Below are 16,932 nucleotides of genomic sequence, written 5' to 3'. Positions count from 1 at the left end.
TTCTTATGCTCTGACACATGTTACATCAGAAAGGGAATAGTTATGCTCCTGCTCGGGAGTGGCACTCCAATTTTGTTTCCATTCGGTTTATTGAACAATTCCCACCTTTAAAAAACAATCAAAGTATAACTTACGTGTAAGTTTTTACATAGTTAACACATAGTGTCGTTGTCCAGATCCGGATATAAAACACTTTCACAACCCTAGTATGCTCCCTTCGCGACTTCCCTGACATACATTTTTAGAGCTTGTTCTCGGTTTGAATGTAAAGGTCATGATCTATTTAGGAGAATTAATGGGTGTGTCCTTTTTAAAAGAATGGTTTCTGTTTGTTTCGGTAATTCATGGACATGACTACGAGGCTCAATATTGTGGATTTCTCTGTCTCCCTTTGGAACACCCAGACGGCTCACCAGTGGTTCACTGTGCTTCTTTATTGAACTTGACGCAGCTGAGTACAAAGGGACAGAGGTTAAAGGTGGAAGGGAAGCCCAAAGTCTACTTTTGAACTGAGATCCAATTCCCCCAACTCTGCGTCCCCCAGCAGGGAGAGGGGCCGACGGGGGAAATTTTCAACCTTATTGTCTACCCCCGGGTTCTAGAATCTTGAAACCCCGCGGATCTCGGAGCGCCGCGGACGCTTGCCGGAAGAGGGCGCTCGGGTTCCCGCCTGACGGGCGTGGTAACTAGAGACGCTCTACCCGCGGCGCAGCTCTCGATGAGCCGCGCCCTGCGTCCCCACGCCGAGGCGGCGGGGTGATGCGCTTGCGCACTCGGAGCTCACACCATATGTGCCCTGTCCCAGTGCGCGGGTCTGTGGAGAGCCGGGTGCGAGAGGCGGCAGCGCGAGGGGGACGGAGCCGAGCGGAGACCGAAGTCAGCCGAGGGACAGCGGGTCTGTGAGGGACCGAGAAGAGGGGCTGGGGCTGCGAGCGCCGCTGACACACCATGGGGAAGAAGCAGAAAAACAAGAGCGAAGACAGGTAACTAGTGGCGGGTTCTCACGGCGGCGGTCGGTGCGGCTCAGGGGGTCGCGCGGGTCCCGCGGGCGCGGGGCGGACCCGGGTCGAGGCTCGAGAGCGACCCCCCGAGGCACAGGCCGGGACCCAGAGTGGGCAGCGCGGGCCCGAGACCCCAGTTCCCGGCGGGCGAGGAGGGCCTCGGCGGCGAGCGGGTTCCCAGCCGAGACTCCGTCCCCTCGCCCGGCTCGGGAGAAGGTCTCCGGCTTGAGGAGCCCCGAGTCGTTTTGGGGTTCGCGGTCCCGTGGGGCAGGGCTCGGGCGGCCTCACGGAGCCGGGGGCCGCTTGGCCACCGTGGAACGGGCGGGTGGGAGTTGTTGCGGCGCTGCTTTTGGCGGACGTCTGGAAGAGTTCTTTTTCATGCCTGTGTACCTATGAATTCTTGGAGAGAGAAGGGTTTGGAATGCGACGTTTCTCCAGCCAGGTGTTCTCACTCTCGGAGCCTCTCAGTCACGTTCGAGACAACGCGAATAGCATAGCAGGTTGCTCTGTCTTAACTTCATTTAATTTGGTTCAGCTTTCAATTATTTACGGGTTGATTGTCCAGACTCCATGCTTTTCGCGTTCCTTCTTCCGGCCTTTTGGTCATTTCTTTACTCGCTAGCACCTCCCCTAAGAAAGGAGGAGATGAAACAAACCAACCAGGGTCGCTCTTTTCTAACCACTTAAAAAGGCTTTGGGGGCGAGAGAGCTTAAGGATGTATGTAGAGTTGAGTACCCCGAGATTATTGTAATATTCCTGGGTGTCATATTCGGTGGAGTTCTTTACCCCTTTTCATGGAAAGGGCTTACTTCCTGGGAGTGAACAACATATGTTATTTTTCACCTTTGTAAACTACTCACCAGACTTAGTTCAAATACTGGGTGTAGTAAGAGGAATTCGAAAGACAAAAACAACAACCTGTGATAGTTCATTTTAACTCAAAACGGATATTTGCTCTTGAAGTTTGACTAAGTTGTGATTTGGAATCCTGGGTCGTTTCCTGACCTGACCCTCACCTAGCTGTTGAATGGAGTTAAAAAGACACCAAGTGTCTTGTATTTCAGTTGGAGGTCTATTGGAAGAAGTTAATTGATTTGAAGAGTAGCCAGATAGATAAGAAAAAATAAGCAGAATTCTGGGGTGATTTAGTGGGGCAAAAATTTCTATGCTTTTGACAGGATGTTTTGGTGCCTGAGATACTTCTTTTTCTTCAGCCTTACACAAGAAATGGAGAGATGAGTGTAATAAAGCTTCCTGTACCAGTTACCCAGCTTCAGCCATTGTTGTCACGTGACTGGTCCTGTTTCATCTACCTGCTGGATATTTGAAAGCAACTCTGAAAATCGTTTCATGTGTAAATCCTTTAAGTGTATCTGAAAGGTGAATACTTGAGGGGAAAAAACCACAGAAACACAACATAAAGCACAAACACAATGTCATTAAACCCAAGGAATACTAGCAATGATTTCTTAAATACAGTCAATTGTCAGTTTTCTAATTTCACTGATCCTTATTTTAAGAAATCTTTTTTTTTTAACTTAAACAATTGGTTTGTTTGGATCAGGATTACAGAACTCTCTAGATAAAAAACATATGTATATGTTATCTTAATTTTTTTTACTTTTGAAGCTCTTTTGCATTAGGAAAAAGCTATTCAGAAGAGAAATATTTATTCTTGTGTGTGTATTTTTTCGAGAAAAGTGTTACTGATTCATAGCGTTGTTTACGGATGACATAAAGTTTAAATTGCAAACACTAGAACCTGTTAAATGATTGGTTTGATAGTATAGAAAGAAGGCTGTTGGATTTTTTTCCCCTCAGACTAAATCTGCAGCCTTTATTTTTTGGCTCTTGTTGAAGGAAAAATGGTGGCAATGTCAGTGAAAAACACATTTTCTCATAAACCAGTATCAAGTTTCTTTGTTTTTTTTAACGCTTTGTGGAGACTTCCCACCTCCCCTTTCCTTCCCAGTTGTCTTAAGCCAGACATGTTTCTGCTCAGGAAGAACTGGGTGAGAAATGAGCACCTGCTCATTAGCTATCAAGTTAAGGCATTGGGCCACTTTTCAGTTACTGGAAAGAACATAAAATACGTGACTGTTTTAATCCTTATATTGTTAATTTTAAATATTTAGCCGCTCAGTGTTCATTTAAAATTAGATTTTACTATCTAATCTGAGGGCTCCCAGGTGGTAAAGAATCCACCTGCCAGTGCAGGAGACACAGGAGATGTGGGTTCAGTCCCTGGGTCGGGAAGATCCCCTGGAGAAGGAAATGGCAACCCACTCCAGTATTCCAGCCTGGAAAATTCGTTGACAGAGGAGCCTGGCGGGCTACAGTCCATGTGGTCACAAGAGTTGGACGTGACTGAGTGCGCTTATACACATCTAATCTGAGGGATCTTATTTGGATTACGTATGTTTTGTTATATCAGTGACTGACCTTTGTTTAAACATAGAGTTCTAGAATTTTGTTTTAGCTTATGAAATTCTGAGTGAGATTTTGGTAGGTGTTAAGCAAGTTTCCTTTTTCAGTTGACTAGGGTAAGATTCAATATTCACAGATTATACAGACAAAATACATGGCCAATATTTTCGTTTCTTCCTGGGCTTCCCTGGTGGCTCAGATGGTAAAGAATCTGCCTGCAATGCAGGAGACCCACATTGAATCCCTGGGTCGGAAAGATCCTCTGGAGAAGGGAATAGCAACCCACTCCACTATTCTTGCCTGGAGAATCCCGTGGACAGAGGAGCCTGGCGGGCTACAGTCCATGGGGTCACAAAGAGTCGGACATGACTGAGCGGTTAACACCCACACATAGAACTTTCTGGTCATCAGTTTATGTGACTGGGCCGCATCTCACGGTGCCTTGTGTGCTCTAGCAGTGCCCTGCTGTTTCCATTTACACAGCACATCTCTTTTTAGTATGTGCAGAGAAAAAAATTATCCTGATTATCTAATTTTTCACAGTTAATCTCCAATTCATCATTTTAATCCTTTTTTTAAAATCCCCCAAGTGTGGTAGTTGTAGTTTTCAGGTTGTAAGGAATGTGTTCTGTTGCCTTATTTAGAAAGATTAATACATTTCCATTCCATCACAAAGGCTGTAGAGCAAAGAAAGATCATCATTTCACTTATCTCACAGTCAGACATGAAGATGGGGATGTCATTCAGGAATTAGGAGTTGTTTCAGGATTGAGTGGGCTTCCCTTGTGGCTCTGCTGGTAAAGAATCCGCCTGCAATGTGGGAGACCTGGGTTTGATCCCTGGATTGGGAAGATCCCCTGGAGAAGGGAAAGGCTACCCACTCCAGTATTCTGGCCTGGAGAATTCCACGGACTGTCTAGTCCATGGGGTCGCAAAGACTCGCACGTGACTCAGTGACTTCCTCTTCACTTCAGGATTGAGTGCAGTTGTGGGGCATCTTCAGCTCTGACTGTTTGCTGGTGGTGAGCAAGTTACTGTTGTTCAGTCACTAAGTTGTGTCCAGCTCTTTTTGACCCCATGAACTGCAACGTGCCAGCCTTCCCTGTCCTCCATCATTACCTGAAGTTTGCGCAAATTCACTTCCATTGAGTCAGTGATGCCATCTCATCCTCTGTTGCCCTCTTCTCCTTTTGCCTTCAATCTTTCCCAGCATCAGGGTCTTTTCCAGTGAGTTAGCTCTTCACATCAGGAGGCCAAAGTATTGAAGCTTCAGCTTCAGCATCAATCCTTCCAATGAATATTCAGGGTTGATTTCCTTTAGGATTGACTGGTTTGCTCTCCTCGCAGTCCAAGGGACTCTCAAAGAGTCTTCTCCAGCACCACGGTTCAAAAGCATCAGTTCTTTGGCTCTCAGCCTTCTTTATGGTCCAACTATCACATCCATACGTGAGTACTGGAAGAACCACAGCTTTGACTAGATGGACCTTTGTTGGCAAAGTGATGTCTCTGGTTTTTAATAGGCTGTCTAGGTTTGTCATAGCTTTTCTTCCAAAAGCAAGAGTCTTTTAATTTTGTGGCTGCAGTCATCGTCCACAGTTATTTTGGAACCCAAGAAAAGAAAAGTCTGTCACTGTTTTCACTTTTTCCCCATCTATTTGCCATGAAGTGATGGGACTGGATGCCATGATCTTCATGTTTTGAATGTGAGTTTTAAGCCAGCTTTTTTCACATTCCTCTTACCTTATCAAGAGGCTCTCTAGTTCCTCTTCATTTTCTGCAGTGGTATCATCTGCTGGTCTCAGGTTGTTGATATTTCTCCTGGCAGTCTTGATTCCAGCTTGTGATTCATCCACCCTGGCATTTTGCATTATGTACTCTGCATGCAAGTTAAATAAGCGGGTGAACTAGTACAGTAGCTTTTTGCTTTTAATGACATATAATGCTCCTGTCATTCCTGGCAAGATTCCTGCCTTTAGGGGAGTTCTGGCTATCTCTGAGTCAACTGTCTATGTTCTAGACTTTTGTCTTGGTTTCACACATTCACCTTACTCAGGTATGATCACAGGGTGGTGGATCCCTCCCCTGAGATAGAAACGTGGTGATCTGCTTAAGGAGCCTATGAGCATAGCAGGTACTCCAGAGCTTTCCAGAGGAAGTAGTCCAGGTGGCAAATGTGTCAGGTAGTCTAGTTCAACAAAGAAATTTACCTCTCATTTGTGTATTTTTTGAATTAACAATAAACTACTTGCATACATTAGATCAAAAAAGAAAAAAAGATGTATAATCTGACCATTCTCTTGTCATACCTTGTTCCTGTGCTGATACTTCAGGTGATTGATACCTGAAAGGAGGGGAAGATGTCCTAGTTAGTCATAAATGAATAAAAAACGCAGATAATAAACTTGTAAGGTTCTGGTAGCCTCTTCAGCCTTCTATACTGGTGATCTCTGAGGAGCTTATGTAGGTACTTTTGATGTTGCTTACCAGCTAGTTGGACTTTACGTATCCTTCTGGGTTTATTCCAATCTGGCAGTTGGGTTATACATTGGGCAAAGCATTGTTTAACTGAGGAATGGAGTGTCTGGTTAGGTTAGAAAAGCAGTTCTCAAACTTTCTGGTCCTGGGACCTCCTTACACTCTTAAATTACTAGGGAACCCAAATGGCTTTTCTTTATGTCAATGTCTCTGTGTGTGTTAAGTCACTCAGTCACATTCAGCTCTTTGTGACCTTATGGACTGTAGCCTTCCACGCCCCTCTGTCCATGGGATTTTCCAGTGGACAAGAATACTGGAGTAGGTTGCCATTTCCTCCTCCAGGGTATCTTCCCTACCCAGGGATCAAACCTGCATCTCATGCATTGGCAGGCAGATTCTTTACCACTGAGCCACCTGGGAAGCCCATAATATTCGATACCACATTACAAATTAAAACTGAAAAATTCTTTGAATATATTGATTTAAAAATAAAAACAATAAGCATCACATATCAACATAAAATAACATTGCTGAATAATCACTTTCAAAAATTAATGAAAGTAATGGTGTTAAATGGTTTGTAAACCTCCACAGTCTGGTTTAGTAGAAGATAACTTGATTCTTACCTGCTTGTGCATTCAGTCTGTAGCAAATCACACACCATGTGGCCTCGGGAAAACACTACTATACAGTCGTGAAGAAATGAGAATGAAAAAATGCCTCCAAGTATTATGTGGAAAATAGTTATGATCTCTTGATTTAGTTTAGATGCCCTGAATAAGTCTTGAGGGGAAACTACCTTGAGAACTGTTTATTTAGGGATTCCTAAACTTAAGAGTTAGACATTTGTGAGACATTCTGCAAGCTTTTTGACTTCCATTAATGTTTGTCCAACAGGTGCTTAGAATGCTTGAGTATCACTCAGAGGAAAACTTAAGATATTTGTGGCCATGTTCATGCTCTTGATAGTTTAACCATTCATAATTTTATTTTTTTATGTAATAAGTGAGTTTATCAAGGTCTATTAAAAATCTCTTGGGACTGATATTAATTAGGAATCCCATTAAGTTTTTAGATTATGTGGTACACTTTTATCTTTATGGTTTTGAATCATTCCCTTTGAGAAATAACGTTGAGTGTCTTTAAGTTTTTAAGTGCCAAATGTAGTGCTGAAATATAGTGATAAACAAGTTAGTAACAACATACTTCTCTGGTTAATTATCAGCAATATTATTTTCTTCATTTGCACCTTTAGGATATTTCTTGTTTGGTTTCTTTCTAGGTATCTTGCAGTTTTGGTTGCTGTTAATATATGAAAACTTATTGAGATGATCTGACCATCTTACTGAAGTAGCTTTGTGAAGGATGAGGCCTTAGTTTCAACTCACTTCTTAGTTTGTGATAATATGTGATAGAGGGAAGAGCAGGGAGAAAAAATTAACATAACAGCACGAATGACTCCTTTTCCCCTCCCTTTCTAACTTTTCAACCCCATAGACTGCAGTACGCCAGATTCCTCTGTCCTTCACTATCTTCCATCGTTTGCTTGAATTCATGTCCATTAGTCGGTGATGCTGTCCAACCATCTCAGCCTCTGCCTTACCCTTCTTTTGCCTTCAGTCTTTGCCAGCATCAGGGTCTTTTCCAGTGAGTCAACTCTTTGCATCAGGTGGCCAAAGTATTGGAGCGTCTAGTGATTCTAGAGCTTCTAGCTTCTAGGAGCATCAGTCCTTCTAGTGATTCAGGGTTGATTTCCTTTGGGATTGATGGTTTGATTTCCTTGCAGTCAAAGCGACTTTCTAAAGTCTTCTGTAGCACCACAGTTCTAAAGCATCAGTTTTTCTGTGTTCAGCCTTGTTTATGGTCCAACTTTCACATCCATACCTGACTACTGGAAAAACTATAGCTTTGACTATATGGACCTTGTTAGCAAAGTGATGTTTCAACTTTTTAATACACTATTTAGGTTTGTCATTAGCTGTCCTTCCTTTTGTCAAATATGTACTGTTAAGAAATTTTAAATCAAGTAATTTGAACTGTTATTAAACAATATTGAAATAAACACAGTATAGTACTTGCCCTAGCAGTAATCACAGAATTTACATAATTTTAATAATGAAAACACTTAATGTAGAGGCAGTAAGTATGCTGTAACTAGTTTGAGAATCTGGAAGAAGGGAAAGGTACAAAGAGATAAGAACTACTCTTTAACAAGTAGTGGAGGAAACAGATTTAGCATAATAATGTGCTTGAGGCTTACAGCCTCTCAGCTGATAAGGCAAATGGGACTCCAGAACCTGTGGTTAAGTGTGCCAATTTCTTTCTTTCTTAACTTTAATTGAATAACTACCTGTTTCATAGTCTGTTTACAGTGAAGCTGTGATGATTTGATGTTTCATTCCTTCCCATTTCAGACATGATATAGAAATTTTCAGGTGTGTTTTTTCAGAGGAATCCCTACTTTTCACCCAGGTAGCAGTCCTTTTTTAGAATCATTCATTTTCAGACCAAATACAAAATACTTGGTTTTTCTGTTTTTGAAATTGTTTCATACCATAAGCTTCATATGAGCAGTCTCCAAAAACACAGTAAGTACTGTTTCAATGAAATTAAATTTGTGTCGTTAGGTTTTAGGTACTGAGCTCTGGTGAAACTAGTAGATGTCATTGATGATATTGTAGTAGTTGGAATTTGTCAAGAATCACATGCCCTCAGAATTCATTGTATGAATGTGCCACATTTTATTAACCCATCCATATATCAGTTAGTGGAGATAGGGGTTTTTCCCACTTTTTGACTCTTTTGAATAATAACCATTATAAAAATGCATGTATAAGTTTTTGTGTAGGTGTATGTTGGAGAAGACTCTTGAGAATCCCTTGGACTGCAAGGAGATCCAACCAGTCCATCCTGAAGGAGATCAGTCCTGAGTGTTCATTGGAAGGACTGATGCTGAAGCTGAAACTCCCAATACTTTGGCCACCTCATGCGAAGAGTTGACTCGTTGGAAAAGACCCTGATACTGGGAGGGATTGGGGGCAGGAGGAGAAGAGGACGACAGAGGATGAGATAGCTGGATGGCATCACTGACTCAATGGGCATGGGTTTGAGTAAACTCTGGGAGTTTGTGATGGACAGGGAGGCCTGGCGTGCTGCAATTCATGGGGTCACAAAGAGTCGGACACGACTGAGCGACTGAACTGAACTGATGTCTAAGAGTGAAATTGCTTGGTCACTCTAGATTTAACTTTTTCAGAAACTGTTGAGTAGGTTAACTTGTTTTCCAGGAAGTGTCAGAGCTGCTGCTCCGTTTTTATATTCCAGCCAACAGTGTATTAGAGCTTCAGTTTCTCTGCATTTTTGTCAGCACTTATCATCTGACTTTTTGATGATAGCCTTTCTAGTTGGTGTGAAGTGGTATCTTATTGTGACTTTTGGTTTGCACTTGATGATGGCTTAAGGTGTTGAGTATCTTATGTTTATTAGACTTTTGTATTTGTATATCTTTTTTGGAGAACTATCTGTTCAGATCCTTTGCTTATTTTAAAATTGAGTTCTTTATTACTGAGGAATAAGAGTTCTTTGTATATTCTAGAAAAACCACTTTATCGGATACGGCTTGCAAATACTTTCTCTCATTCTGTGCATTATCCTTGTTTTTCTCCCATAGGAAGTTCTTTCAGTTTCTTGGTGGTGGTGTTCGTAGCACAGAAGTTTCTAAGTTTGATGAATTCTGATTTATCTATTGTTTAGTTGCTTGTGCTTTTGGTGTCAGATCTAAGAAATTATCACAAAATCTAAGGTCATGAAATTTTACTGTTTTCCTCTAGGAGCTTTATAGCTTTAGTTCCTACATTTGGATCTTTGAGCCATCTGGGGTTAATTTTTTTTCTATTGTCTGAAATCAGCAGTAAAGAATCTCAATGCAAGAGACCTGGGTTCAATCCCTGGGTTGGGAAAATCCCCTGGAGGCAGAAATGACAGACAACTCATTCCAGTATTCTTGCCTGGAAATCCCTTGGACAGAAGAGCATGGTGGGCTACAGTCCATAGGGTTGCAGAGAGTTGAACACGACTGAAGCGACTTAACAGCAGCAACAGGAAACCAGGTTCATTGTTCGCATGTGGACATTCAGTTATTAGGTTAATAACATTCAGTTATTCAGTTAATAATAGGACAGACAGCCCTATTATTTATTTTATTAAAAATCATTCTTTCTCTAATTCCTTGCTCACATCAGTGGACTGTGTGTGTCGTGTTTTATTCTGGGCTCAGTTCTGTTCCATTGGTCCATGTGTCCTCATGGCAGCGTCACACTGTTTTGATTACTACAACTTTAGTATTAAGTTTTGAATTTAGAAAGTGATTTCTCTTTGTTCCTTTTGGAGCTGTTTTTGGCTATTCTGGGTTCCTTGCATTTCTATACAGAATTTATGGTTAGATTCTCAATTACTGGCCCCCCCACCCCCGACCAAAGGAAAAAAAAAAGAAAAGGCAGCTGGGATTTCAATTGAGATTGAGTTTCTTCTGTAGATTGATTTTGGGAGTATTGCCAATATTATGCCTTCAAATCCATGTACATGGAATGTGTTTCCGTTTATTTAGGTCTTCAGGTTTTTTCCAGTGATTTTTTTTTTTTTTTTGTAGTTTTCAATGTATAACAATTGCAACTCTTTTTAAAAATCATTGTGACATTTAGTTTTTTTATGCTGTCATAAATGGGATTATTTTTAAATTTCATTTCCAGATTGTTTATTGTACAGTTTAAATACAATTGATTTTTATATATCAATCTGTTGTTCTTGCAAGCTTACTGAACTCCTGTATTGTTAATAACTTGAATGTTTGTTGTGTGTGTGGATTTCCCTGGTGGCTCAGTGGTAAGGAATCACCTGCCAATGTAGGAGACCCAGGTTTGATCCCTGGGTGGGGAAGATCTTCTGGAGAAGGGGATGACATCCCTTCCAGTATTCTTGCCTGGAAAATCCCATGGACCATGGAGCCTGGTGGGCTATGGTCCATAGGGTCTCAAAGAGTTGAACACTACTGAGCAAGTAAATAATCGTTGTGGATTCCTTAGTATGTTCTCTGTATGTGGTCATATCAGCTACAAGTCTGGACAGGCTGCTCTTTCTTTTCCGTTCTTTTCCTGTCTCAGTGGTTTATAGTTCTCTGGCTAGATCCTGCTGTCCACTGTTGGATAGAATGGGCATCCTTGTCTTGTTTCTGATCTTAGTGGGGGGAAAAGCCTTTCAGTTTTTCCCAAGAATGGCTGTTGGATTTTGTTAAATGGTATTTCTTCATCTGTGAGATGATTATGTGATTTTGGTCTGTTACCCTACTTATACATGATGGATTACATTAATCAGATTTCATGTGTTGAACCAACTTGCAGTCCTGGGATAGATCCCACTTGGTCATGGTGTGCAGTCCTTTTTATATATTTCTAAATTTGGTTTGCTAGTGTTTTATTGAGAATTTCTTTTTTTTCTTCTTTTTTTACTTTTAACCTTTCTATGTACTTGTTTGAGTTCTTTAGAAAAACCTCATAGAATTGAAATTTTATTAATACAATTTGATAATATCTCTGAGTTACTTATACTTGGCTTGTGATTATACATCCGTGTTAGTGGCTCAGTCGTGTTCAACTCTTTGGAACCCCGTGTGGTGTAGCCCACCAGGCTCCTCTGTCCACGGAATTCTCCAGGCGAGAGTACTGGAGTGGGTAGCCATTCCCTTCCCCAGGGGATCTTCCTGACCCAAGGATTGAACATGGGTCTCCTGCATAGCAGGCAGATTCTTTACCATCTGAGCCCCAAGGGAAGCCCGATTAATGATATATTTGATCTTATTTCAACCATCCTGGTTTGTTTTTTGTTTGTGCCAGTTCTGCAGTTCTTTGTTTCTATTTTTACCCCCTCTTATCTTGGATTAGAATTTATACATGCTGTTTCTATTTTTTTTAAGTGATTTGACTTAAAATTTTACTTTGGTTTGACTTAAAATTTTGCCTTGCATATGTATATAAAGCCCTGTAAACCTATAAAAAGGTAGATTGTTTCTTCCTTTTGGCTGTTGAGGGTTTCCCTGGTAGCTCAGTTGGTAAAGAATCCACCTGCAATGCAGGAGACCCTGGTTCAGTTCCTGGGTTGGGAAGAAAAGTGCTGCTCTGAACATTTGTTTGTGGTTTTGTTTGGTTTTGAGTCCCAGTTTTCAGTTCTTTTGAGGGTAGTATACACCTGGGAATGGAATTGGTGGGTCACTCAATGTTTAAGATTTTGAGGAACCACCAAACTTTTCCACCACAGCTGCACCATTTTACATTACCACCAGAATGTACAAGGGTTTTGATTTCTTCATTTCATTGCCAACAGTTCTGTCCCTTTTTTGTTGCTGTTAATAGCCATCCTAGCAGATGTAAAGTGGGGTCCCATTATGGTTTAATTGGCATTTCCATGGTTACTGATGAAGTTGAACATCTCTTATGTATTCACTGGTCATTTGTATTGTTGTTGGTTAATCACTAAGTTGTGTCCAACTGTTTGTGACCCCATGGACTGTAGCTTGCTAGGCTCCTCTGTCCGTGGGGTTTCTGAGGCAAGAATACTGGAGTGGGTTGCCATTTCCCTTTTCAGGGGAACTTCCTGACTCAGGGATCAAACCCAGGTCTCCTGCATTGGCAGGTGAATTCTTTACTGCCAAGTCACCAGGGAAGCCCAGTTATTTGTATGTCTTTGGACAAACATCTGTGAAAGTCCTTTACTCATTAAAAAAAAAAAAAAGATTTATTTGTCTGTTGTTCAGTCTTAGTTGTGCAGCAGTGCAGCGTGGGCATCTGCAAAATGAGGCATGTGGGCTTAGTTGTCCTGGGGCATATGGGAATCTTAGTTCTCAGACTAGGAATCAAACCTGCATCCCCTGAATTGCAAGGTGATTTCTTACCACTGGATCATCAGGGAAGTCCTACTCATTTTTAAATTGGCTTGTTTCTCTCAGGTTGTAAGAGTTCTTTCAGGATGCTTGATCTTTAACAGATTTGTAAATACTTCTGCCGTTGTGTGGGTTGTGTTTTGACTGTATTGATAAGGTGTCATTTTTACAAAAATTTTAAAAATTTTAATAAAATTTAGTTTTCTTTGCTTGTGTTTTGGGTATTCCTTGCATATCAAGGAATCTACTGCTGAGTCATGCCAGGTCATGAAGATTCACCTGTACGTTTTCTTAAGAGTTCTCTTGTTTTAGCACTAACATTTAGGTTATAACCCATTTTGAGTTAGTTTTTCTATGTAGTGTGAGGTAGGGGTCCAACTTTATTCTTTTATGTGTGGAAATCTAGTCCCAGCACCATTTGTTGAAAAGACTGTTTCTTTCCCTAGTTACTGATTTTGGCACTGTCACATCAGTTGACCATGGATAAATGGGTTTATTTCTGGACTAATGGTTTTATTCTTTTGTTTTTTATGTTTACCCTAATAACCAGTACCACATTGTTTTGGTTACTGTGGGGTAAATTTTCTTAAATAAAGAATTTCAACTGTATACAGAAGTAGAACAGTTTAATGAACACATCTGTCCACCACTCACCTTCAAATATTATTGATTCACAGATTACTTTGTTTCATCTACATTCTACTCATTCTTCTCCTCACTCTACCCATTATATTGAAGTAACCCCAGACGTGTAAATATTTCAATAGGTTATATAATTGTAAGAAATTATATATTTATAGGAAAAAAAGCTTTGCATCTTAAATATAATTTTTAAAGAATGGTATGTTTTCATTCATATGAAAAATTCACATAGAGTCCTTGCCTGTGTTAGATAAATGAAATATTGTGGTTTTCTCTCGGTGGGATTTTTAAACTGTTGTTTGAATCTGTTGTCTCAGAAAATTCAATTTGGAAGTTTACAGTGATCAAAATACAGTAATTGTTACACTGGTAGACAAGGTTTTTATTAAGCTCAAGTGATGAAACTGGTGAGGCTTGCCTGTGGTATGCAAATTGTGGTTGCCATTCCAGAATAGGGTTTTTTCTTTAATAGTGTCTGTTAGGAATGTGTTACACTCCCTGCTGGTTGCTAGTTGTAAAAGGTAGGGAGATGAATTGAGCATGCAAAAAGACATTTTGTGTTCTCAGAGGAGCTTACATTTTAATATAGCAAATAGGCACAATATAGTGAGGCGATCTCGAGTTGCTTCGCTGTTGCCTGTGCTCATGTGCAGCCAGACCTTTCTAATGATGGTGGTGGTCAGCACATGAGAAGTTCTGTCTCCTGAGAGTAGTTACCTACATCGAAATTTTATTAGTATTTGATTATGCCAGGTGAGAATAACCTTTTAACAGTGATTAAGGACTAGAGTTCTTTTACGAAGAGATTGAGTTTGCTATCTGTGAATGCTGAAAGTATTCAATTCAGTCAATTAATTTCGAACATAAGTTGTATCCTTAAGGTGTTAATTGAGAATGTCGACTTAAATTATCAACACTGCTTTTATATATATATATATATATATATATATATATATATATATATATCTTCAAGCTCAAAACTAGGTATAAACTGATGTGGTTTGAAATTGTAAATACTCATATCAAATAGAAACAAAGATAAAAGTTTCTGACTTTCAGATTTGCAGCATCAGTGTGAAGAATGATACTTTTGTTGATTCTAAACCAGTGCTTCTGATATTCTAATGTGCATGTGATTCACCTGTAGGTCTTGTTAAAATGGAAATTTTGATTCTGTAAGTCTTGAGTGAGACCTGAGATTTGGCATTTCCAACAAGCTGATGCTAATGCTGCTTATCCTGGCTTTGTTCTTTGAGTGGCAGGATCTGAGTGACCATTTTATTGTGAATGTATTGCTTCCTATGATGGCAAAAGTTCGAAACCTAAACTTGAGTTCAACATGCCTATGCTAATAAAGGCTCATTTTTTATGATATCTTTTTCAGTTTGAAATAATGACTTTCAGTTTTGCTTTATAGCACTGTCTTGGGGAAAATGTTTAATTTCCACATTAAGTTTGCTTCTGATCTTTTACATTAATGTGAAATAACTTAGTAGAGGTTTGTAAACAAAAGCCTTGGCTGATGTTCTGTGACAGTAAACTATGATAAAGTGGCAATCCATATAATTCATGGAATGTTCAATTAGATAAAAATCACTGGGGACAGTTTTCAGATTTCTGAAATTATCCACAACCCTGCATTTCCCCATCCTAACCCATCCCACCCCAACCCTCCTTTGAGGGTACTTGTTTCAGTGTGAAAAAGCTGCCCTAAACTGATGACATAGTTGGACATACTGGAATCCATAATAATGTGTGAACTTAGATATGTATGTTTGGAAGTCTACAAGATGGTGCTTGTTCTTGCTTTTGCTTTTGTATTCTTACTACTTCAGTTATGAGGCATTTAGAAAGTGGAGAATTAGGCTGCATTTTGTGGAGGGTAGTAAGATACATTCTGTTTGCTTGCATTGTGTGACGCAGTATGGTTTCATATCCCTTTGAAGGGCATCAAGACTCAGTGCATAAGGAAATTTTAAGGTTGGAGGGGCTTTTCGTTTTCCTCTAAGACATGATTAGGTACTTCTGAATTTATTAATGAGTTGTACCTAAGAGAACTCCACTGAGGGAGTGGAGAGTGTTGGGTTCTGTGGTTGTGCAAGTGGCGAGAGCTAGTAAGGAGCAATGACTGCTGGGCTTTTTCTTGTTTTATCTTTGTTTTTCCTGTTTGTAACTGTTGTTAAGGAGTGCTTGACAGGTGTTGAGATAAGAAGAGATGGAAGTTGGAGAAAAGAAATCTGAAAGGAGTCTTAAGGAGAAGGCAGGACTAGATTTCCCTGTTTTCCTTATTGGTACTGGCACTGTCGAGATAGAGTTGGAAGTGAAGAAGGGACTCCTTATGGTTTCTGTCTTGTTTGCTCTTTTTCATAAGCCGGTTTAATGGGAGGAGCAGAAGCCAAAGTAAAGTGAAAAGGGTTAGTGACCACTATGCCTGCCCTCAGTACTTATAGATTATGAACTTTTTTTTCCTTTCCACCCGTGTTTGGGGGAGGGTCAGGTTCTGGGTGGGAAGAGGAAGGACTGGTGTGGTTTGGATTTTACCTTCTTCCATCACTCTGCTTTCTACTTATAGGCCCTGGTATCCTATTAGGAACAGAAAGAAACATGTGAGTGCTTCAGTTATTACTGTACCCTAGCAAGTCATTCCCATACTTAGTGGTTTAAAACACTGAAAATAATCGTCTCTCTTGGTCCTGAGGGTTGACTGGACTCAAATGGGTCTTGCTTGGAGGTTTCCATGTGGTTGCAGGTAAGCGATGACTGAGATGGAGTCATCTGACTGTCTCCTCACTGGCCATTGCTTGCTTCTGGCAGTTGATGGTAACTGTTGGTTGGGATGTCAGCCTGAACACCCACCCTTGGTCTCTCTATGTCGTCTGGACATCCTCATTAGCTTGGCAGTGAATATCTCAAGAGCCAGGAAGTAGAAGGCCTGGGCTCAGAAATTGTAGCATTGTTTCTGCCATATTCAGTTGAGCAAACATAAAACCGTGTATTAAAAGGAAGGGGCATAGATTCCTCTTAGAATGTCAGAGAAATTTTGGGCCAGGTTGTAAGACCTCCACAGAGGGTAAAATAAAGAGGCACTGGAGAAAGGGGATTATAGTAGGAGAGAATCCTTGGGAGCTGGCAGATTTTGAATTGTGGACTAATTTGGGAGGGGATTGGATTTCCTGTGTTCTTATCTAACTTAGACAACTTTTTAGTGGAACATACATGTCATTAATAAATCGAATTTGCCCAGTTCAAAATTGAGAGATTTGTAAATAAGTTAATTTTACTTCTTCACAGTAAACTTTTTTGAGTGGGGTTATATTGTGTATAATTAAAAGGCTTTGGTGTATTGATCTCAAAGTGAAGTGTCTCATTTTAAATTTTTATATGTGTTTTTTGATTATTTCAAAAAGCCAAGCACTGAAGTTGATCACATGCTTTTACATACAGTTAATAAATAA

The 16,932-nt window shown here is 40.5% G+C and overlaps 1 protein-coding gene across 2 annotated transcripts in view; it reads left to right on the top strand.

Annotated features, from left to right (window-relative positions):
• The first annotated feature begins 786 nt into the window (after positions 1-786).
• The window catches only part of EIF5B (eukaryotic translation initiation factor 5B), a 72,653-nt gene continuing 56,507 nt past the window's right edge, over positions 787-16,932 (top strand). For both annotated transcript variants that reach the window (XM_065929729.1, XM_065929728.1), the window contains exon 1: positions 787-983. In XM_065929729.1, the coding sequence (XP_065785801.1) occupies positions 949-983 (35 nt within the window). In that variant the 5' untranslated portion in view covers positions 787-948. The remainder of the gene's footprint in view (positions 984-16,932) is intronic.

Source organism: Muntiacus reevesi, chromosome 3 (genome assembly GCF_963930625.1).
Source record: "Muntiacus reevesi chromosome 3, mMunRee1.1, whole genome shotgun sequence".
Classification (NCBI taxonomy): Eukaryota; Metazoa; Chordata; class Mammalia; order Artiodactyla; family Cervidae; genus Muntiacus; species Muntiacus reevesi.
Note: the sequence above shows the minus strand (reverse complement) of the source record. Positions and strands in the feature narration are given on the sequence as shown.